General features: G+C 43.8%; 1 protein-coding gene across 6 annotated transcripts in view; it reads left to right on the top strand.

Annotated features, from left to right (window-relative positions):
- Positions 1-25,156, top strand: part of LOC117400401 (NK-tumor recognition protein-like) — a 50,987-nt gene extending 25,831 nt beyond the window's left edge. For 2 of the 6 annotated variants that reach the window (XR_009328594.1, XR_009328595.1), the window contains 4 exons: positions 76-4,842; positions 6,336-6,437; positions 10,629-10,691; positions 23,839-23,912. Coding sequence is in view for 3 of the 6 variants with exons in the window: in XM_059023394.1 (XP_058879377.1) it covers positions 3,698-4,842; positions 10,629-10,691; positions 23,839-23,943; positions 24,470-24,530 (1,374 nt within the window). In the remaining 3 variants the exon portion in view is untranslated. Of the gene's footprint in view, positions 1-75; positions 4,843-6,335; positions 6,438-10,628; positions 10,692-23,838; positions 23,944-24,469 lie in introns of those variants that run through there. The other 4 variants (XR_009328596.1, XM_059023394.1, XM_059023396.1 and 1 more) reach the window with 4 other exon arrangements.

Below are 25,156 nucleotides of genomic sequence, written 5' to 3'. Positions count from 1 at the left end.
TTTGTTTTTGATCACAAAACTTTCACAAAAAATTTCCAATTTTGTCATTACTCTTTTTTATTCTTTAACTCGTAGGCTGAATGACCATTACTCAAGCAGATGGGATGGCAAAAGTGCATCCCCATGGTCAAGGTCCCGGTCACATGACGACTGCTCTGATCACAGCACCGAGAGATCCAGCCAAAACAGAAGACACAGAAAGGAAAAGAAGAGATCAAAACACAGAAAGAAGTCTAAAAAGCAAAAGCATTCAAAAAAGCTGAAAATTCCTAAAACCAAACCAAAAACAGATTCAACACCTCACAAGACTGTGTCGTCCCGTTCTTCAAGCAGGAAATCGAAGCTTTCTATTAAGCGTGAAAGAAGATCTAGATCTTGCACAATATCCTCAAGACATTCCTCCAGACGAGACTGGTCAGGGTCTGACAAGATCCGTCGTTCCTCACCATTATCCAGAAACTCTTCCTCCTATTCCAGATCAAAAAGCAGATCAAGATCCTATTCTAGAAGCAGAAGTAGATCAAGAACGAGGTCTAGATCCTTGTCAAGGTCTAGAAGCAGGTCCATATCAAGATCACATAAGAGGACACCATCGAGATCACCTAGAAACACACGCTCAAATGAGAACAATAAAAGCCAAGTTGATCCCCGTAGACAAAACACACAAACAAATGAGAATGTTTTACCAAATGCTGTCTCTGAGAGTGTTCCTGCGTTACCCATGAGTGATAGCCCCCCACCTTCAAGGTGGAAACCAGGTCAAAAGCCTTGGAAACCTTCCTATGTCAATGTTCAGGAAATCAAAGCCAAAACTCCAGCTCTACTTGCACAATCGAGTTACACAGTAAAGAACAGCAAGGAGAATTCCCGATCTTCATCGTACCACAACCAGCACAGACATTCAGACAGCGAGAGAAGTGTTTACTCAAGCGATAGGAGCTATAACTATAAGAGGAGGTCCAGGACCAGGTCTTGAAGAAGTAGATCATACAGGAGATCGTACAGTAGATCAAGAAGTAGAGATTGTTCTAGCTCAAGATCACGCACTCCAGTAAAGTATCATAGTCGTTCTTCATCCTACAGCAGATCCAACTCCTACAATTCCTATAATTATAAAACAAGGGCAAAATCTAATTCCAGAGAGAGAGGTGTCAAACATTACAACGCAATTCAAGAAAGTAGCCCTGAAGCTACATTTGGTGACAGGTATTTGGATAACAGAAAAGAACTAAAAGGAGAAAAGGAAAATCACAGATTGTACTCCTCTGAGTATTCTACCGACAGTGAAAGAAATAATGTGAAAAAAAATAAAAAGCATGATGCGGTCTCAAAGAAGCAAAACAATAAATCGCATTCTCAGTCGGAAGCCGACAGCATTAAAACATCTGAGCCAAAACAGAAGAAATATAATACGAGTTCTTTTAGGGAGGATCAGGTATCAAAGTCCGGGTGGGACAGTGATAGTGATAATTCAAAAAAAGAGCCAGGTGTTGAAGGCAGATCATCTGAATTCCAGCAGCTCGAATCCGGCAGGACCGATGAAAAGACCAGCCCAGGTGTTGAAGGCGAATCATCTGAATTCCAGCAGCTCAAATCCGACAGGACTGATGAAAAGACCAGCCCAGGTGTTGAAGGCAGATCATCTGAATTCCAGCAGCTCAAATCCGACAGGACTGATGAAAAGACCAGCCCAGGTGTTGAAGGCAGATCATCTGAATTCCAGCAGCTCAAATCCGACAGGACTGATGAAAAGACCAGCCCAGGTGTTGAAGGCAGATCATCTGAATTCCAGCAGCTCAAATCCGACAGGACTGATGAAAAGACCAGCCCAGGTGTTGAAGGCAGATCATCTGAATTCCAGCAGCTCAAATCCGACAGGACTGATGAAAAGACCAGCCCAGGTGTTGAAGGCAGATCATCTGAATTCCAGCAGCTCAAATCCGACAGGACTGATGAAAAGACCAGCCCAGGTGTTGAAGGCAGATCATCTGAATTCCAGCAGCTCAAATCCGACAGGACTGATGAAAAGACCAGCCCAGGTGTTGAAGGCAGATCATCTGAATTCCAGCAGCTCAAATCCGACAGGACTGATGAAAAGACCAGCCCAGGTGTTGAAGGCAGATCATCTGAATTCCAGCAGCTCAAATCCGACAGGACTGATGAAAAGACCAGCCCAGGTGTTGAAGGCAGATCATCTGAATTCCAGCAGCTCAAATCCGACAGGACTGATGAAAAGACCAGCCCAGGTGTTGAAGGCAGATCATCTGAATTCCAGCAGCTCAAATCCGACAGGACTGATGAAAAGACCAGCCCAGGTGTTGAAGGCAGATCATCTGAATTCCAGCAGCTCAAATCCGACAGGACTGATGAAAAGACCAGCCCAGGTGTTGAAGGCAGATCATCTGAATTCCAGCAGCTCAAATCCGACAGGACTGATGAAAAGACCAGCCCAGGTGTTGAAGGCAGATCATCTGAATTCCAGCAGCTCAAATCCGACAGGACTGATGAAAAGACCAGCCCAGGTGTTGAAGGCAGATCATCTGAATTCCAGCAGCTCAAATCCGGCAGGACCGATGAAAAGACCAGCCCAGGTGTTGAAGGCAGATCATCTGAATTCCAGCAGCTCAAATCCGGCAGGACCGATGAAAAGACCAGCCCAGGTGTTGAAGGCAGATCATCTGAATTCCAGCAGCTCGAATCCGACAGGACCGATGAAAAGACCAGCCCAGGTGTTGAAGGCAGATCATCTGAATTCCAGCAGCTCGAATCCGACAGGACTGATGAAAAGACCAGCCCATGTGTTGAAGGCAGATCATCTGAATTCCAGCAGCTCAAATCCGACAGGACTGATGAAAAGACCAGCCCAGGTGTTGAAGGCAGATCATCTGAATTCCAGCAGCTCAAATCCGACAGGACTGATGAAAAGACCAGCCCAGGTGTTGAAGGCAGATCATCTGAATTCCAGCAGCTCGAATCCGACAGGACTGATGAAAAGACCAGCCCAGGTGTTGAAGGCAGATCATCTGAATTCCAGCAGCTCAAATCCGACAGGACTGATGAAAAGACCAGCCCAGGTGTTGAAGGCAGATCATCTGAATTCCAGCAGCTCAAATCCGACAGGACTGATGAAAAGACCAGCCCAGGTGTTGAAGGCAGATCATCTGAATTCCAGCAGCTCAAATCCGACAGGACTGATGAAAAGACCAGCCCAGGTGTTGAAGGCAGATCATCTGAATTCCAGCAGCTCAAATCCGACAGGACTGATGAAAAGACCAGCCCAGGTGTTGAAGGCAGATCATCTGAATTCCAGCAGCTCAAATCCGGCAGGACCGATGAAAAGACCAGCCCAGGTGTTGAAGGCAGATCATCTGAATTCCAGCAGCTCGAATCCGACAGGACCGATGAAAAGACCAGCAGCAGAAAGGCGTTTCTCAGCAGCAAATGGGATTCGGAAGATCACTCAGAAACTGAAGAGAAAAAGATCATCAGAGGAGGTTCAACGTATTCAAGCAAAGAAGAAGGTGAAGCTAGCTCGGGATCTGATAGTGAAGGCGGTAACTCTAAAAGCAGCAAAATGAGCACGAGATTGGCTTGTCTGTCACCTGCAAATTCAGAGACTGATGTGAAAAAGACCTCAAAGAAACAGACTTCAATTGCTGCTGAAAGTTCAGTTTTGAGTTCAGGAAGTGAGAAGGTAATGCCCAAGAAGAAAGCAAAACGCAAACGCAAGCACAAGAAACGAAGCTCGACAAAGGCAGGGTACAGAAGAGGAAAGGCCAAATCTAAGGGTAAGAAGTCCAAAAAAAAAAACCAGAAACCCAAAGAGACATTCCACTGGCAGCCTCCTCTGGAATTTGGGGAAGAGGAGGAGGAGGAGAAAAGGCCAGAAGAGAACGTGACTGTAAAACAGGTCGTGAAGGAAGGTCTGTTAAAACTTATTGGGGAGACTGCTGTTAAACACAAAGAAAGTAAAAGCAGTGCTGAGGAAACTCACAAGACACCCAAAGAAAACTTCCAGTCGGGTGCAGCTTCTCAGAGGGCTCAAGAACAGTCAACCAAAAATGAACAAGAATCGAAGCAATCGCCAACGAATGTCAAGAGTCCAAGACGAGGTGAAAGTACAGAAGCAGAATTCAGCGAAACTGATGGTAAAGAACTAGCTGAGGAGTTCCCAGAGAAAACAGAGCAATCTGATGATAGTATGGAGATCTGTACCCCAGAGCAGAACACACCTGAAAGGGACTATGCAAAAACTACACCGCAACAGGGCTCCCCATTAAAAGAGCATGTCCGTCCTGCAAACAGAGACACCGAGAATGCTTTAAACACAACTGTAGTAGAAGCATTAAAGATGGAGCCACATCCGATGAATAGCAGAGCCTCTTCTAACGTGTTGATAAGCAACGATTCAGGGGATGAAAATGATAAAGCACAAAATGAATTGCAGTGTTTATCTATTGACCCAAAGTGGAAGCCTCTGAAAGATCTTTCTAATCAGCAGCCAGTCAGCACCATGAATGCTGTAGAAGGTAAAAGCACAGACGCCTCAGGTTGTGTGGAGACCAAGCCCCAGGGCCTCCGAATAGAGATTAAAAGCAAGAGTCGGGTCCGACCTGGATCTCTTTTTGATGAAGTTCGAAAGACAGCCATGAATCAAAGACAGAGGAACAAAGAGAGCTCAAGTGAGGAGAGATCTCCTTCCGTAGAGGATAAAAGCAAGTCCCGGAGCCGAACCAGATCACCCAGTAAATCTGGATCGAGCCAGCGAACACGCTCAAGAACGAGATCACTGTCCTCCAGCCGCTCGCGCACTCGATCAAGGAGTTCCACTTATTCCTACAGGTGGGTTAATAACATTTTGTTGTGCATATCTATTTAAATAACACATTTATTTTCACTATTAGACAACGTTTGTAGCTGAATGGGTTGTTGCTCCACTTAATTTATATTAATTCCCACATAGTCCATGCCTGTGAATATAATGCGTCTACATTTAGGCCCTGTCCACACTATGCCTTTAAACCGTATTAGTTGCATTTAATCCATCTTAAAAGTGCTAAATACGGTTTGCGTCCACACTACGCAGCATTTAATACCGGACTCAAGAACCGGACTCGAGACCACCGCAGGAGGTAGTCTCGAGTCCGGTTCTAATTAGATCTCATCAGGTAGTGCGGTTTATCACAAGTGTGGACGCTGTAATACCAAACTACATTGTTTTGTGTATCCTCCAATATCCCAAAATGCTTTGTGCTATGTTTGGCGAAATACTCGGAGCAGGCGCCTGAAGGACTTGCTATCAGTGTACACTCCGCACTAGGTGTTCATTTATGCTTCAAAAAACTCTGTCAGGACATCTCTGTTAAACTAGTGGGGAAAATAACAAAAACACAGCGTTAAATTAGGCGACTGCAAAAATGAAATGCGAGTTAAAAGTAGGATCGGGGATGAACAAATCACATAATTTGTAAGCTCTGTTTGAAATAAAATTAAGAGGACCAGAATTAGGCTCAGGCAAGACATGAAGGTAAAAACAAATACTGTTTTGTAATTAACAGCTTTTTCTGAGTTTAATTATAAAACAGAATCAGCTGAATTTGTTTAAAGGGACTTCATCTGATTAAAAATAAAACCTGAAAACGTCAAGCCCTACTTGTGTGTGTGTGTGTGTGTGTGTGTGTGTGTGTGTTCGGATTTACTTTTTCCACAACACTTGTTATATTTCATTTACGCAATATGGACCTCTGTTAATATGGGGCAGAACACATTATTTTAAAATAAAATACAGTGCATGGTGGGATACGATCGTATTAATTCCCACGGTTCGTTGGGCTGCTGGGAATTGTAACTGAACTATTCTAATGGTGTGTGGACACAATAAGCCTGACTAAACATGAAACGGTACTTCAGTGTGGACGCTTTGAGCTGGATTAATTAGAGCGGTTTCGAATACGGTTCTCGAGATCGGTTATGTAGTGCGGACAGGGCCGTAATGTTACATGGATAGATTCTGTGTTCTATAAAGTACAGTATCTGGTATGTTAAGTATAACTACAATTTTAAATGAAACATTCATTCATTTAACTGTTAAACTCAACCACATGTCTATCTGCCACACACAATAACTGCATGGATTTTGCAACATTGTTTACCAAACCTTTAGTTTTATTAACCACTCCTAGCCTCCTCTCGGAGTTTCAGATTGCATTTGACTGTAGTAGCCTTTGACTCGCTGCGTGTTTATTGTGGGGACTATGAGACGCTCTGTGTGCCTCCCCTGGTTTTGAGAGTGCATGCTCAGATGCTCTGTGTAATGTTCCCTATGTTGCCTGCAGGTCTAGAAGCTACACTAGAAGTCGCAGCAGGAGGAGGTACAGTCGGGGTCGATCAAGGACTCGGAGCAGCACTGACCGGAGTTACAGAAGACACAGCCATAGGTAACTTATTTAAAAACCCAGTTGAACACACACCATGCGGGATCATTCTGTGGAACACACACCATGCAGGATCAGTCTGTGGAACACACACACCATGCAGGATCATTCAGTGGAACACACACCATGCAGGATCATTCAGTGGAACACACACACCATGCAGGATCATTCTGTGGAACACACACCATGCAGGATCATTCAGTGGAACACACACACCATGCAGGATCATTCAGTGGAACACACACACCATGCAGGATCATTCAGTGGAACACACACACCATGCAGGATCAGTCAGTGGAACACACACCATGCAGGATCAGTCTGTGGATCACACACACCATGCAGGATCAGTCTGTGGATCACACACACCATGCAGGATCAGTCTGTGGATCACACACACCATGCAGGATCATTCAGTGGAACACACACCATGCAGGATCAGTCTGTGGATCACGCACACCATGCAGGATCATTCTGTGGATCACACACACCATGCAGGATCATTCAGTGGAACACACACCATGCAGGATCATTCTGTGGATCACACACACCATGCAGGATCATTCAGTGGAACACACACCATGCAGGATCATTCTGTGGAACACACACACCATGCAGGATCATTCAGTGGAACACACACCATGCAGGATCATTCAGTGGAACACACACACCATGCAGGATCATTCTGTGGAACACACACCATGCAGGATCATTCAGTGGAACACACACACCATGCAGGATCATTCAGTGGAACACACACCATGCAGGATCAGTCTGTGGATCACACACACCATGCAGGATCAGTCTGTGGATCACACACACCATGCAGGATCAGTCTGTGGATCACACACACCATGCAGGATCATTCAGTGGAACACACACCATGCAGGATCAGTCTGTGGATCACACACACCATGCAGGATCAGTCTGTGGATCACACACACCATGCAGGATCAGACTGTGGATCACACACACCATGCAGGATCATTCAGTGGAACACACACCATGCAGGATCAGTCTGTGGATCACGCACACCATGCAGGATCATTCTGTGGATCACACACACCATGCAGGATCATTCAGTGGAACACACACCATGCAGGATCATTCTGTGGAACACACACACCATGCAGGATCATTCTGTGGAACACACACCATGCAGGATCATTCTGTGGAACACACACCATGCAGGATCAGTCTGTGGAACACACACACCATGCAGGATCATTCTGTGGATCACACACACCATGCAGGATCATTCAGTGGAACACACACCATGCAGGATCAGTCTGTGGATCACACACACCATGCAGGATCAGTCTGTGGATCACACACACCATGCAGGATCATTCAGTGGAACACACACCATGCAGGATCAGTCTGTGGATCACGCACACCATGCAGGATCATTCTGTGGATCACACACACCATGCAGGATCATTCAGTGGAACACACACCATGCAGGATCATTCTGTGGATCACACACACCATGCAGGATCATTCAGTGGAACACACACCATGCAGGATCAGTCTGTGGATCACACACACCATGCAGGATCAGTCTGTGGATCACACACACCATGCAGGATCAGTCTGTGGATCACACACACCATGCAGGATCATTCAGTGGAACACACACCATGCAGGATCAGTCTGTGGATCACGCACACCATGCAGGATCATTCTGTGGATCACACACACCATGCAGGATCATTCAGTGGAACACACACCATGCAGGATCATTCTGTGGATCACACACACCATGCAGGATCATTCAGTGGAACACACACCATGCAGGATCATTCTGTGGAACACACACACCATGCAGGATCATTCAGTGGAACACACACCATGCAGGATCATTCAGTGGAACACACACACCATGCAGGATCATTCTGTGGAACACACACCATGCAGGATCATTCAGTGGAACACACACACCATGCAGGATCATTCAGTGGAACACACACCATGCAGGATCAGTCTGTGGATCACACACACCATGCAGGATCAGTCTGTGGATCACACACACCATGCAGGATCATTCAGTGGAACACACACCATGCAGGATCAGTCTGTGGATCACGCACACCATGCAGGATCATTCTGTGGATCACACACACCATGCAGGATCATTCAGTGGAACACACACCATGCAGGATCAGTCTGTGGATCACACACACCATGCAGGATCATTCAGTGGAACACACACCATGCAGGATCATTCTGTGGAACACACACACCATGCAGGATCATTCAGTGGAACACACACCATGCAGGATCATTCAGTGGAACACACACACCATGCAGGATCATTCTGTGGAACACACACCATGCAGGATCATTCAGTGGAACACACACACCATGCAGGATCATTCAGTGGAACACACACCATGCAGGATCAGTCTGTGGATCACACACACCATGCAGGATCAGTCTGTGGATCACACACACCATGCAGGATCAGTCTGTGGATCACACACACCATGCAGGATCATTCAGTGGAACACACACCATGCAGGATCAGTCTGTGGATCACGCACACCATGCAGGATCAGTCTGTGGATCACGCACACCATGCAGGATCATTCAGTGGAACACACACCATGCAGGATCATTCTGTGGATCACACACACCATGCAGGATCATTCAGTGGAACACACACCATGCAGGATCATTCTGTGGAACACACACACCATGCAGGATCATTCTGTGGAACACACACCATGCAGGATCATTCTGTGGAACACACACCATGCAGGATCAGTCTGTGGAACACACACACCATGCAGGATCATTCTGTGGATCACACACACCATGCAGGATCATTCAGTGGAACACACACCATGCAGGATCATTCAGTGGAACACACACCATGCAGGATCATTCAGTGGAACACACACCATGCAGGATCATTCAGTGGAACACACACACCATGCAGGATCATTCTGTGGAACACACACACCATGCAGGATCATTCAGTGGAACACACACACCATGCAGGATCATTCTGTGGAACACACACACCATGCAGGATCATTCTGTTGTGATTGTGGTATGTTCATGTTCACATCACCAGTTAACGGCAGCCCCAAGCTGGTTTTGCCTTTTTCCCTTTAAAGATGCAGCTGTCATTTTTTTAAGTCTTTTATCAGTGGAGCCAATTTAATAGATGTGCAGGCTGGCAGCACTGGATGTTTTTTTTGGGTCCACCACTGTTTCCATGGCACCAATTTGCCGAGCTTATCAAAGCTGTGTTTTATTAGCAGGTCGTGGGTATATAAGCAGTTGACACCAATTCAAAACACGTTTGCAGGTGCATGCATTGTGGTATGTCAGCCGGTTCTTCCGTGACAATGTCAACCCGGGGGACTTCTTTGACTTGAAAAAAGGACCAGGGGTCATAAATGGAGATTAGATAAAGGGGCATTCAGAACAGAAAATAGGAGGCACTTTTTTACACAGAGAATTGTGAGGGTCTGGAACCAACTCCCCAGTAATGTTGTTGAAGCTGACACCCTGGGATCCTTCAAGAAGCTGCTTGATGAGATTCTGGGATCAATAAGCTACTAACAACCAAACGAGCAAGATGGGCTGAATGGCCTCCTCTCGTTTGTAAACTTTCTTATGTTCTTATGTTCTTATGTGATCTCTTTTTCAGAATCATGTGCTTAAAGGGGAACTCTCATTTGGGCTTTGTAAGATTACTTCTAAATGTACAGCCAATGTGTTTGCAACCACAATAATAATCTCTGAAATGTGTGCTTGACTTTACTTGTCATCGCTGTCCTCCAGTTTTGACTGCTGTGCTGCAGAACCCTGAAATGCTGGCAGTGAGGCTCTATCACTGCACGCAAAGCACAATCGAAACCAGCCTAAACCTTCTCTCATTTCTAACAGCTGTGTGGATGCTTGAACTGTGATCAGAACACCTCCTTTCATCTAACATGAGGCAGCGTCTCATGAAATCAGCTTGTGTCGAGCCCCGAATCAGATGTATGTACATACATTTACACAAACAGAGAAATCATGAGAACAAGAAGACAATAGTCAATCAGGGGAGCTGAATTCAGAGAAGAAAAACTCAATCTGAATGAGACTTCCCCTTTCATAGGCTCCACGAATTGTGATAATGCAGCACTATGTTCTGGTTCTTTACAGTTAATACTGCATTTTCAATGTGTGTTTTGTTAGCAGTAGGACCTACAGTAGAAGTCGGTCCAGGAGCAGGTCTTCTGATCGGCGCAGAAGATCCAGGTATGCATTGCATTGTGGTGACTCCAAGGCAGGGATGTCCTGTTGAGATGTAAAGATGCATTACATTCACAATGCACACAGTGTCCGTACATGTGACGGTCCTGAGGGGAAGACATTCTCAAAAACAATCTCTTATCTTGTAGTCTGCAATGATCACACTCTATCTCTCTATTAAAAGTGCCTGTAGCTAACAAAACAATGATAGAAAACTTGCCTGTTGTGCATTTGCATTTGCTGTATAGGTCTCAAATATGCGTTTTCAGTTTTCATTTTAAACATGATGCATGGTAACAGAAACGTATAGCAGTTTGCAGACGATACTTTCAGGAAGTCTGTTGCTGTTTCACATCAAGGGCAGATCCCCTCAGTCGGGGTCAAAGCATCTTGCTGGTAGGGCTGTGTTTCATTCACTGTAAAAAAAATGAGCTTATTTCATTGTATTTCACAGTCTAAAAATGGGTCTTTCAGGATATTTCTCGATTGTTAAAGATTTATGAAAGCACAAAAAACAGCATTGTTTTCTTGATACTGTACAACAAATATTCCTAAATATTTCAGTGATTTCCTGAAAAAGTGAATGCTAAATGGTAGAATTTTTTTTTTTTATGTCCACCTTTTAAAGACTTTTTGGGGTAGATGTACTGAAGTGTACAGTGCGAAGTGTCGCAGTTGTTGCAAACCATTCGTCAGTGTAGCATGAAATGTACTCAACAAACGCATTTTAACTAATGCTTTGCAGCCACCGTTCATATTTAAATGAATATGTAATTCTGGGCGTTCCTGCAGAAATTCACAAAAACAGCGTGGAGAAAAATATTGTAATGATGTACTAAAGCTGCGGGCAATTGCAACTCTTTAAAATCGCATCAATTTGTTAAGAACCTTTGAAAGTATGTTTTTAAACAGTCGCAATTGTTGCTGGCATTTCCCAGTCCGCTTTTTCTCGGGTGTTGCCAGTTGTGCTCAATGCATTTTTGAGACAAACACCCAAGTACCTAATTTTCACTAAAGTCAGGGTGTACTTACAAGCCTTGAAAACAAATTTCTATGACATTTCTGGTCTTCCCAGCGTGTTGGGAGCAATAGGCTGCACACATGTGCCACTAACCCCTCCAGCTCATTCTGAGCATCTGTATAGGACCATGATCTATTATGTGTTAATTGTCTAGGCTACTAAGTGGACCAAGCTAAAAATAGTAATAAATAAAAGAGAATACCCTAAAATCATTTAGTTTCAATTTAAAATAATCTTTTATGCTCATTGTACACCAATGTGTACAATGCAGCAGCATGATTTATTTTGTGTTACCAGTAGGCTGAAGTACAAAAAAAGTGCGCTGGGTATTCATTTGATTTTACTACTGTACTGTATAGGCCTACTGTACAGATTTATATTTTTACATAATGTAATGTGTAGCCTACTCAAAACACATTAGTGTTATTTCAGCATAATGATTTATATTTAAGTACATAGAGAACTGATCATGTATCTGTGTGTGATTTTCTTGTATTATTTTTAAACCCGACACCACCTTATCTCGAACAAACATGTCCGGTTTAGCGAGGGGCTACTGTATGTTATGAAAACCTTTTTGGGGGTGAAGGTGGGGGCCCCACTATAGAATCTGATGGGATTAAACTGTCTTTCATTTTTGTTTATTGTTTATATTTTTATTTATTTTTATTGTTGTAATGAAAATGCAAACGGCGGTATGTTTGCACTGCGACTGGCCCACGTCGTACATCTATCTACCCCTTTGTTTATACCATCAGTGAATTATCAAACAAAATGAAAACAGAAATTCCTGTAAAGATATAAATATTTGCAAGACTTTTATTAAGCGTTTTTCATGTATGAAAAAACCGCAAACATTTTTGGCACGAATATCAGATTCCAACATACTTAGTGTAATGGAGCAGGGAGGCAACATTTCTGGAGCAAAATAGGTTTTATGGGCGTGATTCGCCAAATATTTTGGTCGCAAATATTAATGGTTTTACAGTATGTAAAAATAACAGCAGACATGTGAAATGTGCCCTTCTTGTACTTGACAGAGCGATATTTAGCAGAAATATTTCCAGTCTTTGATGCAGCTGCTGTCTTTTTAGTTGAAGACATTTTAATGAAATCGTGCAGCTCTCCATGCAGTGTGTGTTCAGTCATTTACCAGAAGCAAACTAAACCGGCTGCCAGGTTCCTAATGCAGTGTAACAGGGAGTGCTGCGTCAATAGGGAGAAGGATTACTGTATTTATTTTTAAGAGATACAAAAATATGTATATTTAAACTATTCTTTCAGAACTGTCAGTTTTCACAGGGAACTACATATTACATGGCAATGGGTAAAATTTCACGGAAATCATGAAATGCAGCCGTAGTTATTGGTTAAAAAGCATGCCAGTCAATAGGGGAAGAATCTGGGGAAGTGGCAGAGGCAGGACAAGCATACCGAGTGCAGTACCAGATATCATGATGTAAAATACTGAGGCAGGGCAAGCATACCGAGTGCAGTACCAGATATCATGATGTAAAATACTGAGGCAGGGCAAACATACCGAGTGCAGTACCAGATATCATGATGTAAAATACTGAGGCAGGGCAAGCATACCGAGTGCAGTACCAGATATCATGATGTAAAATACTGAGGCAGGGCAAACATACCGAGTGTAGTACCAGATATCATGATGTAAAATACTGAGGCAGGGCAAGCATACCGAGTGCAGTACCAGATATCATGATGTAAAATACTGAGGCAGGACAAGCATACCGAGTGCAGTACCAGATATCATGATGTAAAATACTGAGGCAGGACAAGCATACCGAGTGCAGTACCAGATATCATGATGTAAAATACTGAGGCAGGACAAGCATACCGAGTGCAGTACCAGATATCACGATGTAAAATACTGAGGCAGGACAAGCATACCGAGTGCAGTACCAGATATCACGATGTAAAATACTGAGGCAGGACAAGCATACCGAGTGCAGTACCAGATATCATGATGTAAAATACTGAGGCAGGACAAGCATACCGAGTGCAGTACCAGATATCATGATGTAAAATACTGAGGCAGGACAAGCATACCGAGTGCAGTACCAGATATCACGATGTAAAATACTGAGGCAGGACAAGCATACCGAGTGCAGTACCAGATATCACGATGTAAAATACTGAGGCAGGACAAGCATACCGAGTGCAGTACCAGATATCATGATGTAAAATACTGAGGCAGGACAAGCATACCGAGTGCAGTACCAGATATCATGATGTAAAATACTGAGGCAGGACAAGCATACCGAGTGCAGTACCAGATATCATGATGTAAAATACTGAGGCAGGACAAGCATACCGAGTGCAGTACCAGATATCATGATGTAAAATACTGAGGCAGGGCAAGCATACCGAGTGTAGTACCAGATATCACGATGTAAAATACTGAGGCAGGGCAAGCATACCGAGTGCAGTACCAGATATCACGATGTAAAATACTGAGGCAGGACAAGCATACCGAGTGCAGTACCAGATATCACGATGTAAAATACTGAGGCAGGACAAGCATACCGAGTGCAGTACCAGATATCATGATGTAAAATACTGAGGCAGGACAAGCATACCGAGTGCAGTACCAGATATCATGATGTAAAATACTGAGGCAGGACAAGCATACCGAGTGCAGTACCAGATATCATGATGTAAAATACTGAGGCAGGACAAGCATACCGAGTGCAGTACCAGATATCACGATGTAAAATACTGAGGCAGGGCAAGCATACCGAGTGTAGTACCAGATATCACGATGTAAAATACTGAGGCAGGACAAGCATACCGAGTGCAGTACCAGATATCATGATGTAAAATACTGAGGCAGGACAAGCATACCGAGTGCAGTACCAGATATCACGATGTAAAATACTGAGGCAGGGCAAGCATACCGAGTGTAGTACCAGATATCACGATGTAAAATACTGAGGCAGGACAAGCATACCGAGTGCAGTACCAGATATCATGATGTAAAATACTGAGGCAGGACAAGCATACCGAGTGCAGTACCAGATATCATGATGTAAAATACTGAGGCAGGACAAGCATACCGAGTGCAGTACCAGATATCATGATGTAAAATACTGAGGCAGGACAAGCATACCGAGTGCAGTACCAGATATCATGATGTAAAATACTGAGGCAGGGCAAGCATACCGAGTGCAGTACCAGATATCACGATGTAAAATACTGAGGCAGGGCAAGCATACCGAGTGTAGTACCAGATATCATGATGTAAAATACTGAGGCAGGACAAGCATACCGAGTGCAGTACCAGATATCATGATGTAAAATACTGAGGCAGGACAAGCATACCGAGTGCAGTACCAGATATCACTATGTAAAATACTGAGGCAGGGCAAGCATACCGAGTGCAGTACCAGATATCATGATGTAAAATACTGAGGCAGGACAAGCATACCGAGTGCAGTACCAGATATCACGATGTAAAATAATGAGGCAGGGCAAGCATACCGAGTGTAGTACCAGATATCATGATGTAAAATACTGAGGCAGGACAAGCATACCGAGTGCAGTACCAGATATCATGATGTAAAATACTGAGGCAGGACAAGCATACCGAGTGCAGTACCAGATATCACTATGTAAAATACTGAGGCAGGGCAAGCATACCGAGTGCAGTACCAGATATCACGATGTAAAATACTGAGGCAGGGCAAGCATACCGAGTACAGTACCAGATATCATGATGTAAAATACTGAGGCAGGACAAGCATACCGAGTGCAGTACCAGATATCATGATGTAAAATACTGAGGCAGGGCAAACATACCGAGTGTAGTACCAGATATCATGATGTAAAATACTGAGGCAGGGCAAGCATACCGAGTGCAGTACCAGATATCATGATGTAAAATACTGAGGCAGGACAAGCATACCGAGTGCAGTACCAGATATCATGATGTAAAATACTGAGGCAGGACAAGCATACCGAGTGCAGTACCAGATATCATGATGTAAAATACTGAGGCAGGACAAGCATACCGAGTGCAGTACCAGATATCATGATGTAAAATACTGAGGCAGGACAAGCATACCGAGTGCAGTACCAGATATCACGATGTAAAATACTGAGGCAGGACAAGCATACCGAGTGCAGTACCAGATATCACGATGTAAAATACTGAGGCAGGACAAGCATACCGAGTGCAGTACCAGATATCATGATGTAAAATACTGAGGCAGGACAAGCATACCGAGTGCAGTACCAGATATCATGATGTAAAATACTGAGGCAGGACAAGCATACCGAGTGCAGTACCAGATATCATGATGTAAAATACTGAGGCAGGACAAGCATACCGAGTGCAGTACCAGATATCATGATGTAAAATACTGAGGCAGGACAAGCATACCGAGTGCAGTACCAGATATCATGATGTAAAATACTGAGGCAGGGCAAGCATACCGAGTGTAGTACCAGATATCACGATGTAAAATACTGAGGCAGGGCAAGCATACCGAGTGCAGTACCAGATATCATGATGTAAAATACTGAGGCAGGACAAGCATACCGAGTGCAGTACCAGATATCATGATGTAAAATACTGAGGCAGGACAAGCATACCGAGTGCAGTACCAGATATCATGATGTAAAATACTGAGGCAGGACAAGCATACCGAGTGCAGTACCAGATATCATGATGTAAAATACTGAGGCAGGACAAGCATACCGAGTGCAGTACCAGATATCACGATGTAAAATACTGAGGCAGGACAAGCATACCGAGTGCAGTACCAGATATCATGATGTAAAATACTGAGGCAGGACAAGCATACCGAGTGCAGTACCAGATATCATGATGTAAAATACTGAGGCAGGACAAGCATACCGAGTGCAGTACCAGATATCATGATGTAAAATACTGAGGCAGGACAAGCATACCGAGTGCAGTACCAGATATCATGATGTAAAATACTGAGGCAGGGCAAGCATACCGAGTGCAGTACCAGATATCACGATGTAAAATACTGAGGCAGGGCAAGCATACCGAGTGTAGTACCAGATATCATGATGTAAAATACTGAGGCAGGACAAGCATACCGAGTGCAGTACCAGATATCATGATGTAAAATACTGAGGCAGGACAAGCATACCGAGTGCAGTACCAGATATCACTATGTAAAATACTGAGGCAGGGCAAGCATACCGAGTGCAGTACCAGATATCATGATGTAAAATACTGAGGCAGGACAAGCATACCGAGTGCAGTACCAGATATCACGATGTAAAATAATGAGGCAGGGCAAGCATACAGAGTGTAGTACCAGATATCATGATGTAAAATACTGAGGCAGGGCAAGCATACCGAGTGCAGTACCAGATATCACGATGTAAAATACTGAGGCAGGGCAAGCATACCGAGTACAGTACCAGATATCATGATGTAAAATACTGAGGCAGGGCAAGCATACCGAGTGCAGTACCAGATATCATGATGTAAAATACTGAGGCAGGACAAGCATACCGAGTGTAGTACCAGATATCACGATGTAAAATACTGAGGCAGGGCAAGCATACCGAGTGTAGTACCAGATATCACGATGTAAAATACTGAGGCAGGGCAAGCATACCGAGTGTAGTACCAGATATCACGATGTAAAATACTGAGGCAGGACAAGCATACCGAGTGCAGTACCAGATATCACGATGTAAAATACTGAGGCAGGACAAGCATACCGAGTGCAGTACCAGATATCACGATGTAAAATACTGAGGCAGGACAAGCATACCGAGTGCAGTACCAGATATCACGATGTAAAATACTGAGGCAGGACAAGCATACCGAGTGCAGTACCAGGTATCATGATGTAAAATACTGAGGCAGGACAAGCATACCGAGTGCAGTACCAGATATCATGATGTAAAATACTGAGGCAGGACAAGCATACCGAGTGTAGTACCAGATATCACGATGTAAAATACTGAGGCAGGACAAGCATACCGAGTGCAGTACCAGATATCACGATGTAAAATACTGAGGCAGGACAAGCATACCGAGTGCAGTACCAGATATCACGATGTAAAATACTGAGGCAGGACAAGCATACCGAGTGCAGTACCAGATATCATGATGTAAAATACTGAGGCAGGACAAGCATACCGAGTGCAGTACCAGATATCATGATGTAAAATACTGAGGCAGGACAAGCATACCGAGTGCAGTACCAGATATCATGATGTAAAATACTGAGGCAGGACAAGCATACCGAGTGCAGTACCAGATATCACGATGTAAAATACTGAGGCAGGACAAGCATACCGAGTGCAGTACCAGATATCACGATGTAAAATACTGAGGCAGGACAAGCATACCGAGTGCAGTACCAGATATCATGATGTAAAATACTGAGGCAGGACAAGCATACCGAGTGCAGTACCAGATATCATGATGTAAAATACTGAGGCAGGACAAGCATACCGAGTGCAGTACCAGATATCACGATGTAAAATACTGAGGCAGGACAAGCATACCGAGTGCAGTACCAGATATCACGATGTAAAATACTGAGGCAGGACAAGCATACCGAGTGCAGTACCAGATATCACGATGTAAAATACTGAGGCAGGACAAGCATACCGAGTGCAGTACCAGATATCATGATGTAAAATACTGAGGCAGGACAAGCATACCGAGTGCAGTACCAGATATCATGATGTAAAATACTGAGGCAGGACAAGCATACCGAGTGTAGTACCAGATATCATGATGTAAAATACTGAGGCAGGGCAAGCATACCGAGTGCAGTACCAGATATCATGATGTAAAATACTGAGGCAGGGCAAGCATACCGAGTGCAGTACCAGATATCATGATGTAAAATACTGAGGCAGGACAAGCATACCGAGTGCAGTACCAGATATCATGATGTAAAATACTGAGGCAGGACAAGCATACCGAGTGTAGTACCAGATATCATGATGTAAAATACTGAGGCAGGGCAAGCATACCGAGTGTAGTACCAGATATCATGATGTAAAATACTGAGGCAGGGCAAGCATACCGAGTGCAGTACCAGATATCACGATGTAAAATAATGAGGCAGGGCAAGCATACAGAGTGTAGTACCAGATATCATGATGTAAAATACTGAGGCAGGACAAGCATACCGAGTGCAGTACCAGATATCATGATGTAAAATACTGAGGCAGGACAAGCATACCGAGTGCAGTACCAGATATCACTATGTAAAATACTGAGGCAGGGCAAGCATACCGAGTGTAGTACCAGATATCATGATGTAAAATACTGAGGCAGGGCAAGCATACCGAGTGCAGTACCAGATATCACGATGTAAAATACTGAGGCAGGGCAAGCATACCGAGTGCAGTACCAGATATCACGATGTAAAATACTGAGGCAGGGCAAGCATACCGAGTGTAGTACCAGATATCATGATGTAAAATACTGAGGCAGGACAAGCATACCGAGTGCAGTACCAGATATCATGATGTAAAATACTGAGGCAGGACAAGCATACCGAGTGCAGTACCAGATATCATGATGTAAAATACTGAGGCAGGACAAGCATACCGAGTGCAGTACCAGATATCACTATGTAAAATACTGAGGCAGGGCAAGCATACCGAGTGCAGTACCAGATATCACGATGTAAAATACTGAGGCAGGGCAAGCATACCGAGTACAGTACCAGATATCATGATGTAAAATACTGAGGCAGGACAAGCATACCGAGTGCAGTACCAGATATCATGATGTAAAATACTGAGGCAGGGCAAGCATACCGAGTGCAGTACCAGATATCACGATGTAAAATACTGAGGCAGGGCAAGCATACCGAGTGTAGTACCAGATATCACGATGTAAAATACTGAGGCAGGGCAAGCATACCGAGTGCAGTACCAGATATCACGATGTAAAATACTGAGGCAGGACAAGCATACCGAGTGCAGTACCAGGTATCACGATGTAAAATACTGAGGCAGGACAAGCATACCGAGTGCAGTACCAGATATCATGATGTAAAATACTGAGGCAGGACAAGCATACCGAGTGTAGTACCAGATATCACGATGTAAAATACTGAGGCAGGACAAGCATACCGAGTGCAGTACCAGATATCATGATGTAAAATACTGAGGCAGGACAAGCATACCGAGTGTAGTACCAGATATCACGATGTAAAATACTGAGGCAGGACAAGCATACCGAGTGCAGTACCAGATATCATGATGTAAAATACTGAGGCAGGACAAGCATACCGAGTGTAGTACCAGATATCACGATGTAAAATACTGAGGCAGGACAAGCATACCGAGTGCAGTACCAGATATCACGATGTAAAATACTGAGGCAGGACAAGCATACCGAGTGCAGTACCAGATATCACGATGTAAAATACTGAGGCAGGACAAGCATACCGTGTGCAGTACCAGATATCATGATGTAAAATACTGAGGCAGGACAAGCATACCGAGTGCAGTACCAGATATCATGATGTAAAATACTGAGGCAGGACAAGCATACCGAGTGCAGTACCAGATATCATGATGTAAAATACTGAGGCAGGACAAGCATACCGAGTGTAGTACCAGATATCATGATGTAAAATACTGAGGCAGGGCAAGCATACCGAGTGTAGTACCAGATATCACGATGTAAAATACTGAGGCAGGGCAAGCATACCGAGTGCAGTACCAGATATCACGATGTAAAATACTGAGGCAGGGCAAGCATACCGAGTGTAGTACCAGATATCATGATGTAAAATACTGAGGCAGGACAAGCATACCGAGTGCAGTACCAGATATCATGATGTAAAATACTGAGGCAGGACAAGCATACCGAGTGCAGTACCAGATATCACGATGTAAAATACTGAGGCAGGGCAAGCATACCGAGTGCAGTACCAGATATCACTATGTAAAATACTGAGGCAGGGCAAGCATACCGAGTGCAGTACCAGATATCATGATGTAAAATACTGAGGCAGGGCAAGCATACCGAGTGCAGTACCAGATATCATGATGTAAAATACTGAGGCAGGACAAGCATACCGAGTGCAGTACCAGATATCATGATGTAAAATACTGAGGCAGGACAAGCATACCGAGTGTAGTACCAGATATCATGATGTAAAATACTGAGGCAGGGCAAGCATACCGAGTGTAGTACCAGATATCATGATGTAAAATACTGAGGCAGGGCAAGCATACCGAGTGCAGTACCAGATATCACGATGTAAAATAATGAGGCAGGGCAAGCATACAGAGTGTAGTACCAGATATCATGATGTAAAATACTGAGGCAGGACAAGCATACCGAGTGCAGTACCAGATATCATGATGTAAAATACTGAGGCAGGGCAAGCATACCGAGTGTAGTACCAGATATCATGATGTAAAATACTGAGGCAGGGCAAGCATACCGAGTGCAGTACCAGATATCACGATGTAAAATAATGAGGCAGGGCAAGCATACAGAGTGTAGTACCAGATATCATGATGTAAAATACTGAGGCAGGACAAGCATACCGAGTGCAGTACCAGATATCATGATGTAAAATACTGAGGCAGGACAAGCATACCGAGTGCAGTACCAGATATCACTATGTAAAATACTGAGGCAGGGCAAGCATACCGAGTGTAGTACCAGATATCATGATGTAAAATACTGAGGCAGGGCAAGCATACCGAGTGCAGTACCAGATATCACGATGTAAAATACTGAGGCAGGGCAAGCATACCGAGTGCAGTACCAGATATCACGATGTAAAATACTGAGGCAGGGCAAGCATACCGAGTGTAGTACCAGATATCATGATGTAAAATACTGAGGCAGGACAAGCATACCGAGTGCAGTACCAGATATCATGATGTAAAATACTGAGGCAGGACAAGCATACCGAGTGCAGTACCAGATATCATGATGTAAAATACTGAGGCAGGACAAGCATACCGAGTGCAGTACCAGATATCACTATGTAAAATACTGAGGCAGGGCAAGCATACCGAGTGCAGTACCAGATATCACGATGTAAAATACTGAGGCAGGGCAAGCATACCGAGTACAGTACCAGATATCATGATGTAAAATACTGAGGCAGGACAAGCATACCGAGTGCAGTACCAGATATCATGATGTAAAATACTGAGGCAGGGCAAGCATACCGAGTGCAGTACCAGATATCACGATGTAAAATACTGAGGCAGGGCAAGCATACCGAGTGTAGTACCAGATATCACGATGTAAAATACTGAGGCAGGGCAAGCATACCGAGTGCAGTACCAGATATCACGATGTAAAATACTGAGGCAGGACAAGCATACCGAGTGCAGTACCAGGTATCACGATGTAAAATACTGAGGCAGGACAAGCATACCGAGTGCAGTACCAGATATCATGATGTAAAATACTGAGGCAGGACAAGCATACCGAGTGTAGTACCAGATATCACGATGTAAAATACTGAGGCAGGACAAGCATACCGAGTGCAGTACCAGATATCATGATGTAAAATACTGAGGCAGGACAAGCATACCGAGTGTAGTACCAGATATCACGATGTAAAATACTGAGGCAGGACAAGCATACCGAGTGCAGTACCAGATATCATGATGTAAAATACTGAGGCAGGACAAGCATACCGAGTGTAGTACCAGATATCACGATGTAAAATACTGAGGCAGGACAAGCATACCGAGTGCAGTACCAGATATCACGATGTAAAATACTGAGGCAGGACAAGCATACCGAGTGCAGTACCAGATATCACGATGTAAAATACTGAGGCAGGACAAGCATACCGTGTGCAGTACCAGATATCATGATGTAAAATACTGAGGCAGGACAAGCATACCGAGTGCAGTACCAGATATCATGATGTAAAATACTGAGGCAGGACAAGCATACCGAGTGCAGTACCAGATATCATGATGTAAAATACTGAGGCAGGACAAGCATACCGAGTGTAGTACCAGATATCATGATGTAAAATACTGAGGCAGGGCAAGCATACCGAGTGTAGTACCAGATATCACGATGTAAAATACTGAGGCAGGGCAAGCATACCGAGTGCAGTACCAGATATCACGATGTAAAATACTGAGGCAGGGCAAGCATACCGAGTGTAGTACCAGATATCATGATGTAAAATACTGAGGCAGGACAAGCATACCGAGTGCAGTACCAGATATCATGATGTAAAATACTGAGGCAGGACAAGCATACCGAGTGCAGTACCAGATATCACGATGTAAAATACTGAGGCAGGGCAAGCATACCGAGTGCAGTACCAGATATCACTATGTAAAATACTGAGGCAGGGCAAGCATACCGAGTACAGTACCAGATATCATGATGTAAAATACTGAGGCAGGGCAAGCATACCGAGTGCAGTACCAGATATCATGATGTAAAATACTGAGGCAGGACAAGCATACCGAGTGCAGTACCAGATATCACGATGTAAAATACTGAGGCAGGGCAAGCATACCGAGTGTAGTACCAGATATCACGATGTAAAATACTGAGGCAGGGCAAGCATACCGAGTGCAGTACCAGATATCATGATGTAAAATACTGAGGCAGGGCAAGCATACCGAGTGTAGTACCAGATATCATGATGTAAAATACTGAGGCAGGACAAGCATACCGAGTGCAGTACCAGATATCACGATGTAAAATACTGAGGCAGGGCAAGCATACCGAGTGCAGTACCAGATATCATGATGTAAAATACTGAGGCAGGACAAGCATACCGAGTGCAGTACCAGATATGATGTAAAATACTGAGGCAGGGCAAGCATACCGAGTGTAGTACCAGATACATGTTTTAAAATAAACCCCACATTTGAGGTGTGTGTGTGTGTGTGTCATATAGCAAATGGGAATGCACAACAGGTACATTTAATAGAATTTTTACAACAGCTTGAAGACCATTTCATCTAAGTAGTCGTAATAGAGTAAATTTCAGTTTTTCACATTTATGAAAAAGTCTTAAGCTTTTGCATGATGCTGGTGAGCATGAACCTCAAGCCTGCTGTGAATCTATGGGGCACAGACAGCGCAGTTATACAGTGCAATTGTCTTAATTCCTAACTGTTGAAATTCATTTGAAAAAGGTCCGTCACATATGACAGCTACTACAACAGAAGTAGGAGTCGAAGCAGCAGGAGACGAAGAAGTGACAGCTACCGAACGTCCCGGAGCTACGATCGCAGTTCCAGGTTTGTATATCTGTGTTGTGGTAGGACCAGCTTGTTTTTGAACAATGTCTGTTAATACTATGCCTTTCTTTAGTTTCATTTTCTTATTAACATGCTGTTACAGGGAACAGATATTAAGCGCTGTACGTTTGGACAGTGTCGCTTCCACCCAGATCTTTACTGTATGTGTTAGAGAGACTTGACGCTGCTCCAGATCATTAATATTATCTGCATTCCGGGTCACTCTTCATGAAAACTTCTGCCTTGGCTGTGTTCTCTCTATACAAAAAGATGACACATGGTCTGATCACAGCACTAAAACACATGCGCTAATCTGGCACCAGGAAGCAGCTGCAAGATCTTTACAATATCCAAAAGATCTTCAATAGAATAGAATCTTCAGTGAATAGCAGAGCTAATGAACAAATAGGGTTCAGGTTTAAAGTCTTGGTCACCTTTACAGTTGAAAGAAGAATAACAATTGCTGATGTGTTGTCTGATTAAAAACCCCTGGTTACTAAGAGTGCTCCTCTTTGTGTTATTGCAGGTCGTATCGTTCTTATAGTAGAAGTGACCGCAGTTACTCCCGGCGGCGAAGTCACAGCTGATGGAAGAGAAGCCGAGCTCATGGCTGTGTATTGAGTACAAGGAAAGAAGTATGTTTGTGGATCTGCTTGTATAGATATCAGAAACGTGTGGAATGGTAGAGAATCAATACATTTTAATAAGATATCTATTATACAGTGAAAAACAGGGTAAACCATATAATCTGTTCACCAGTATAAAACAGATGTATGTAAATAATTTGATACAACATTTTCATTTGTTTCTTGGTTTGTGAATTTTACACTGAAAGAATGAATGTATTTACAGTATGTTCAACATGTTTAATCCTCTTTCAGATTTACTAACAGCATATATTTCATATCTCAGATTTTGGTGGGGGCAGTATTGGTTTTTAGCGCCTTGCACAGAGAGTTCTTGAAGATGCCTTTCAGCTGTCAGAGCAGTAGGGAATGCATCATGAATGCATGTGTTTTGGTTTGTTTGCATTTTTTTCTTCTTACAAGTCACAGGTTCTATATTCCCCTGGATCTGGTTGACTAATAATTCAAAACAGTTGTATAATCTATGAAGGACCCAACAACTTCTCAAAGTGCTTATATTGTGTATATATATCATGCAGAGGTGAGGCTTAATAAAGTTTTCACATTATTGTGTGTGTCATTTGTGT

This window comes from Acipenser ruthenus, chromosome 4 (assembly GCF_902713425.1).
Source record: "Acipenser ruthenus chromosome 4, fAciRut3.2 maternal haplotype, whole genome shotgun sequence".
NCBI lineage: Eukaryota > Metazoa > Chordata > Actinopteri > Acipenseriformes > Acipenseridae > Acipenser > Acipenser ruthenus.
Note: the sequence above shows the minus strand (reverse complement) of the source record. Positions and strands in the feature narration are given on the sequence as shown.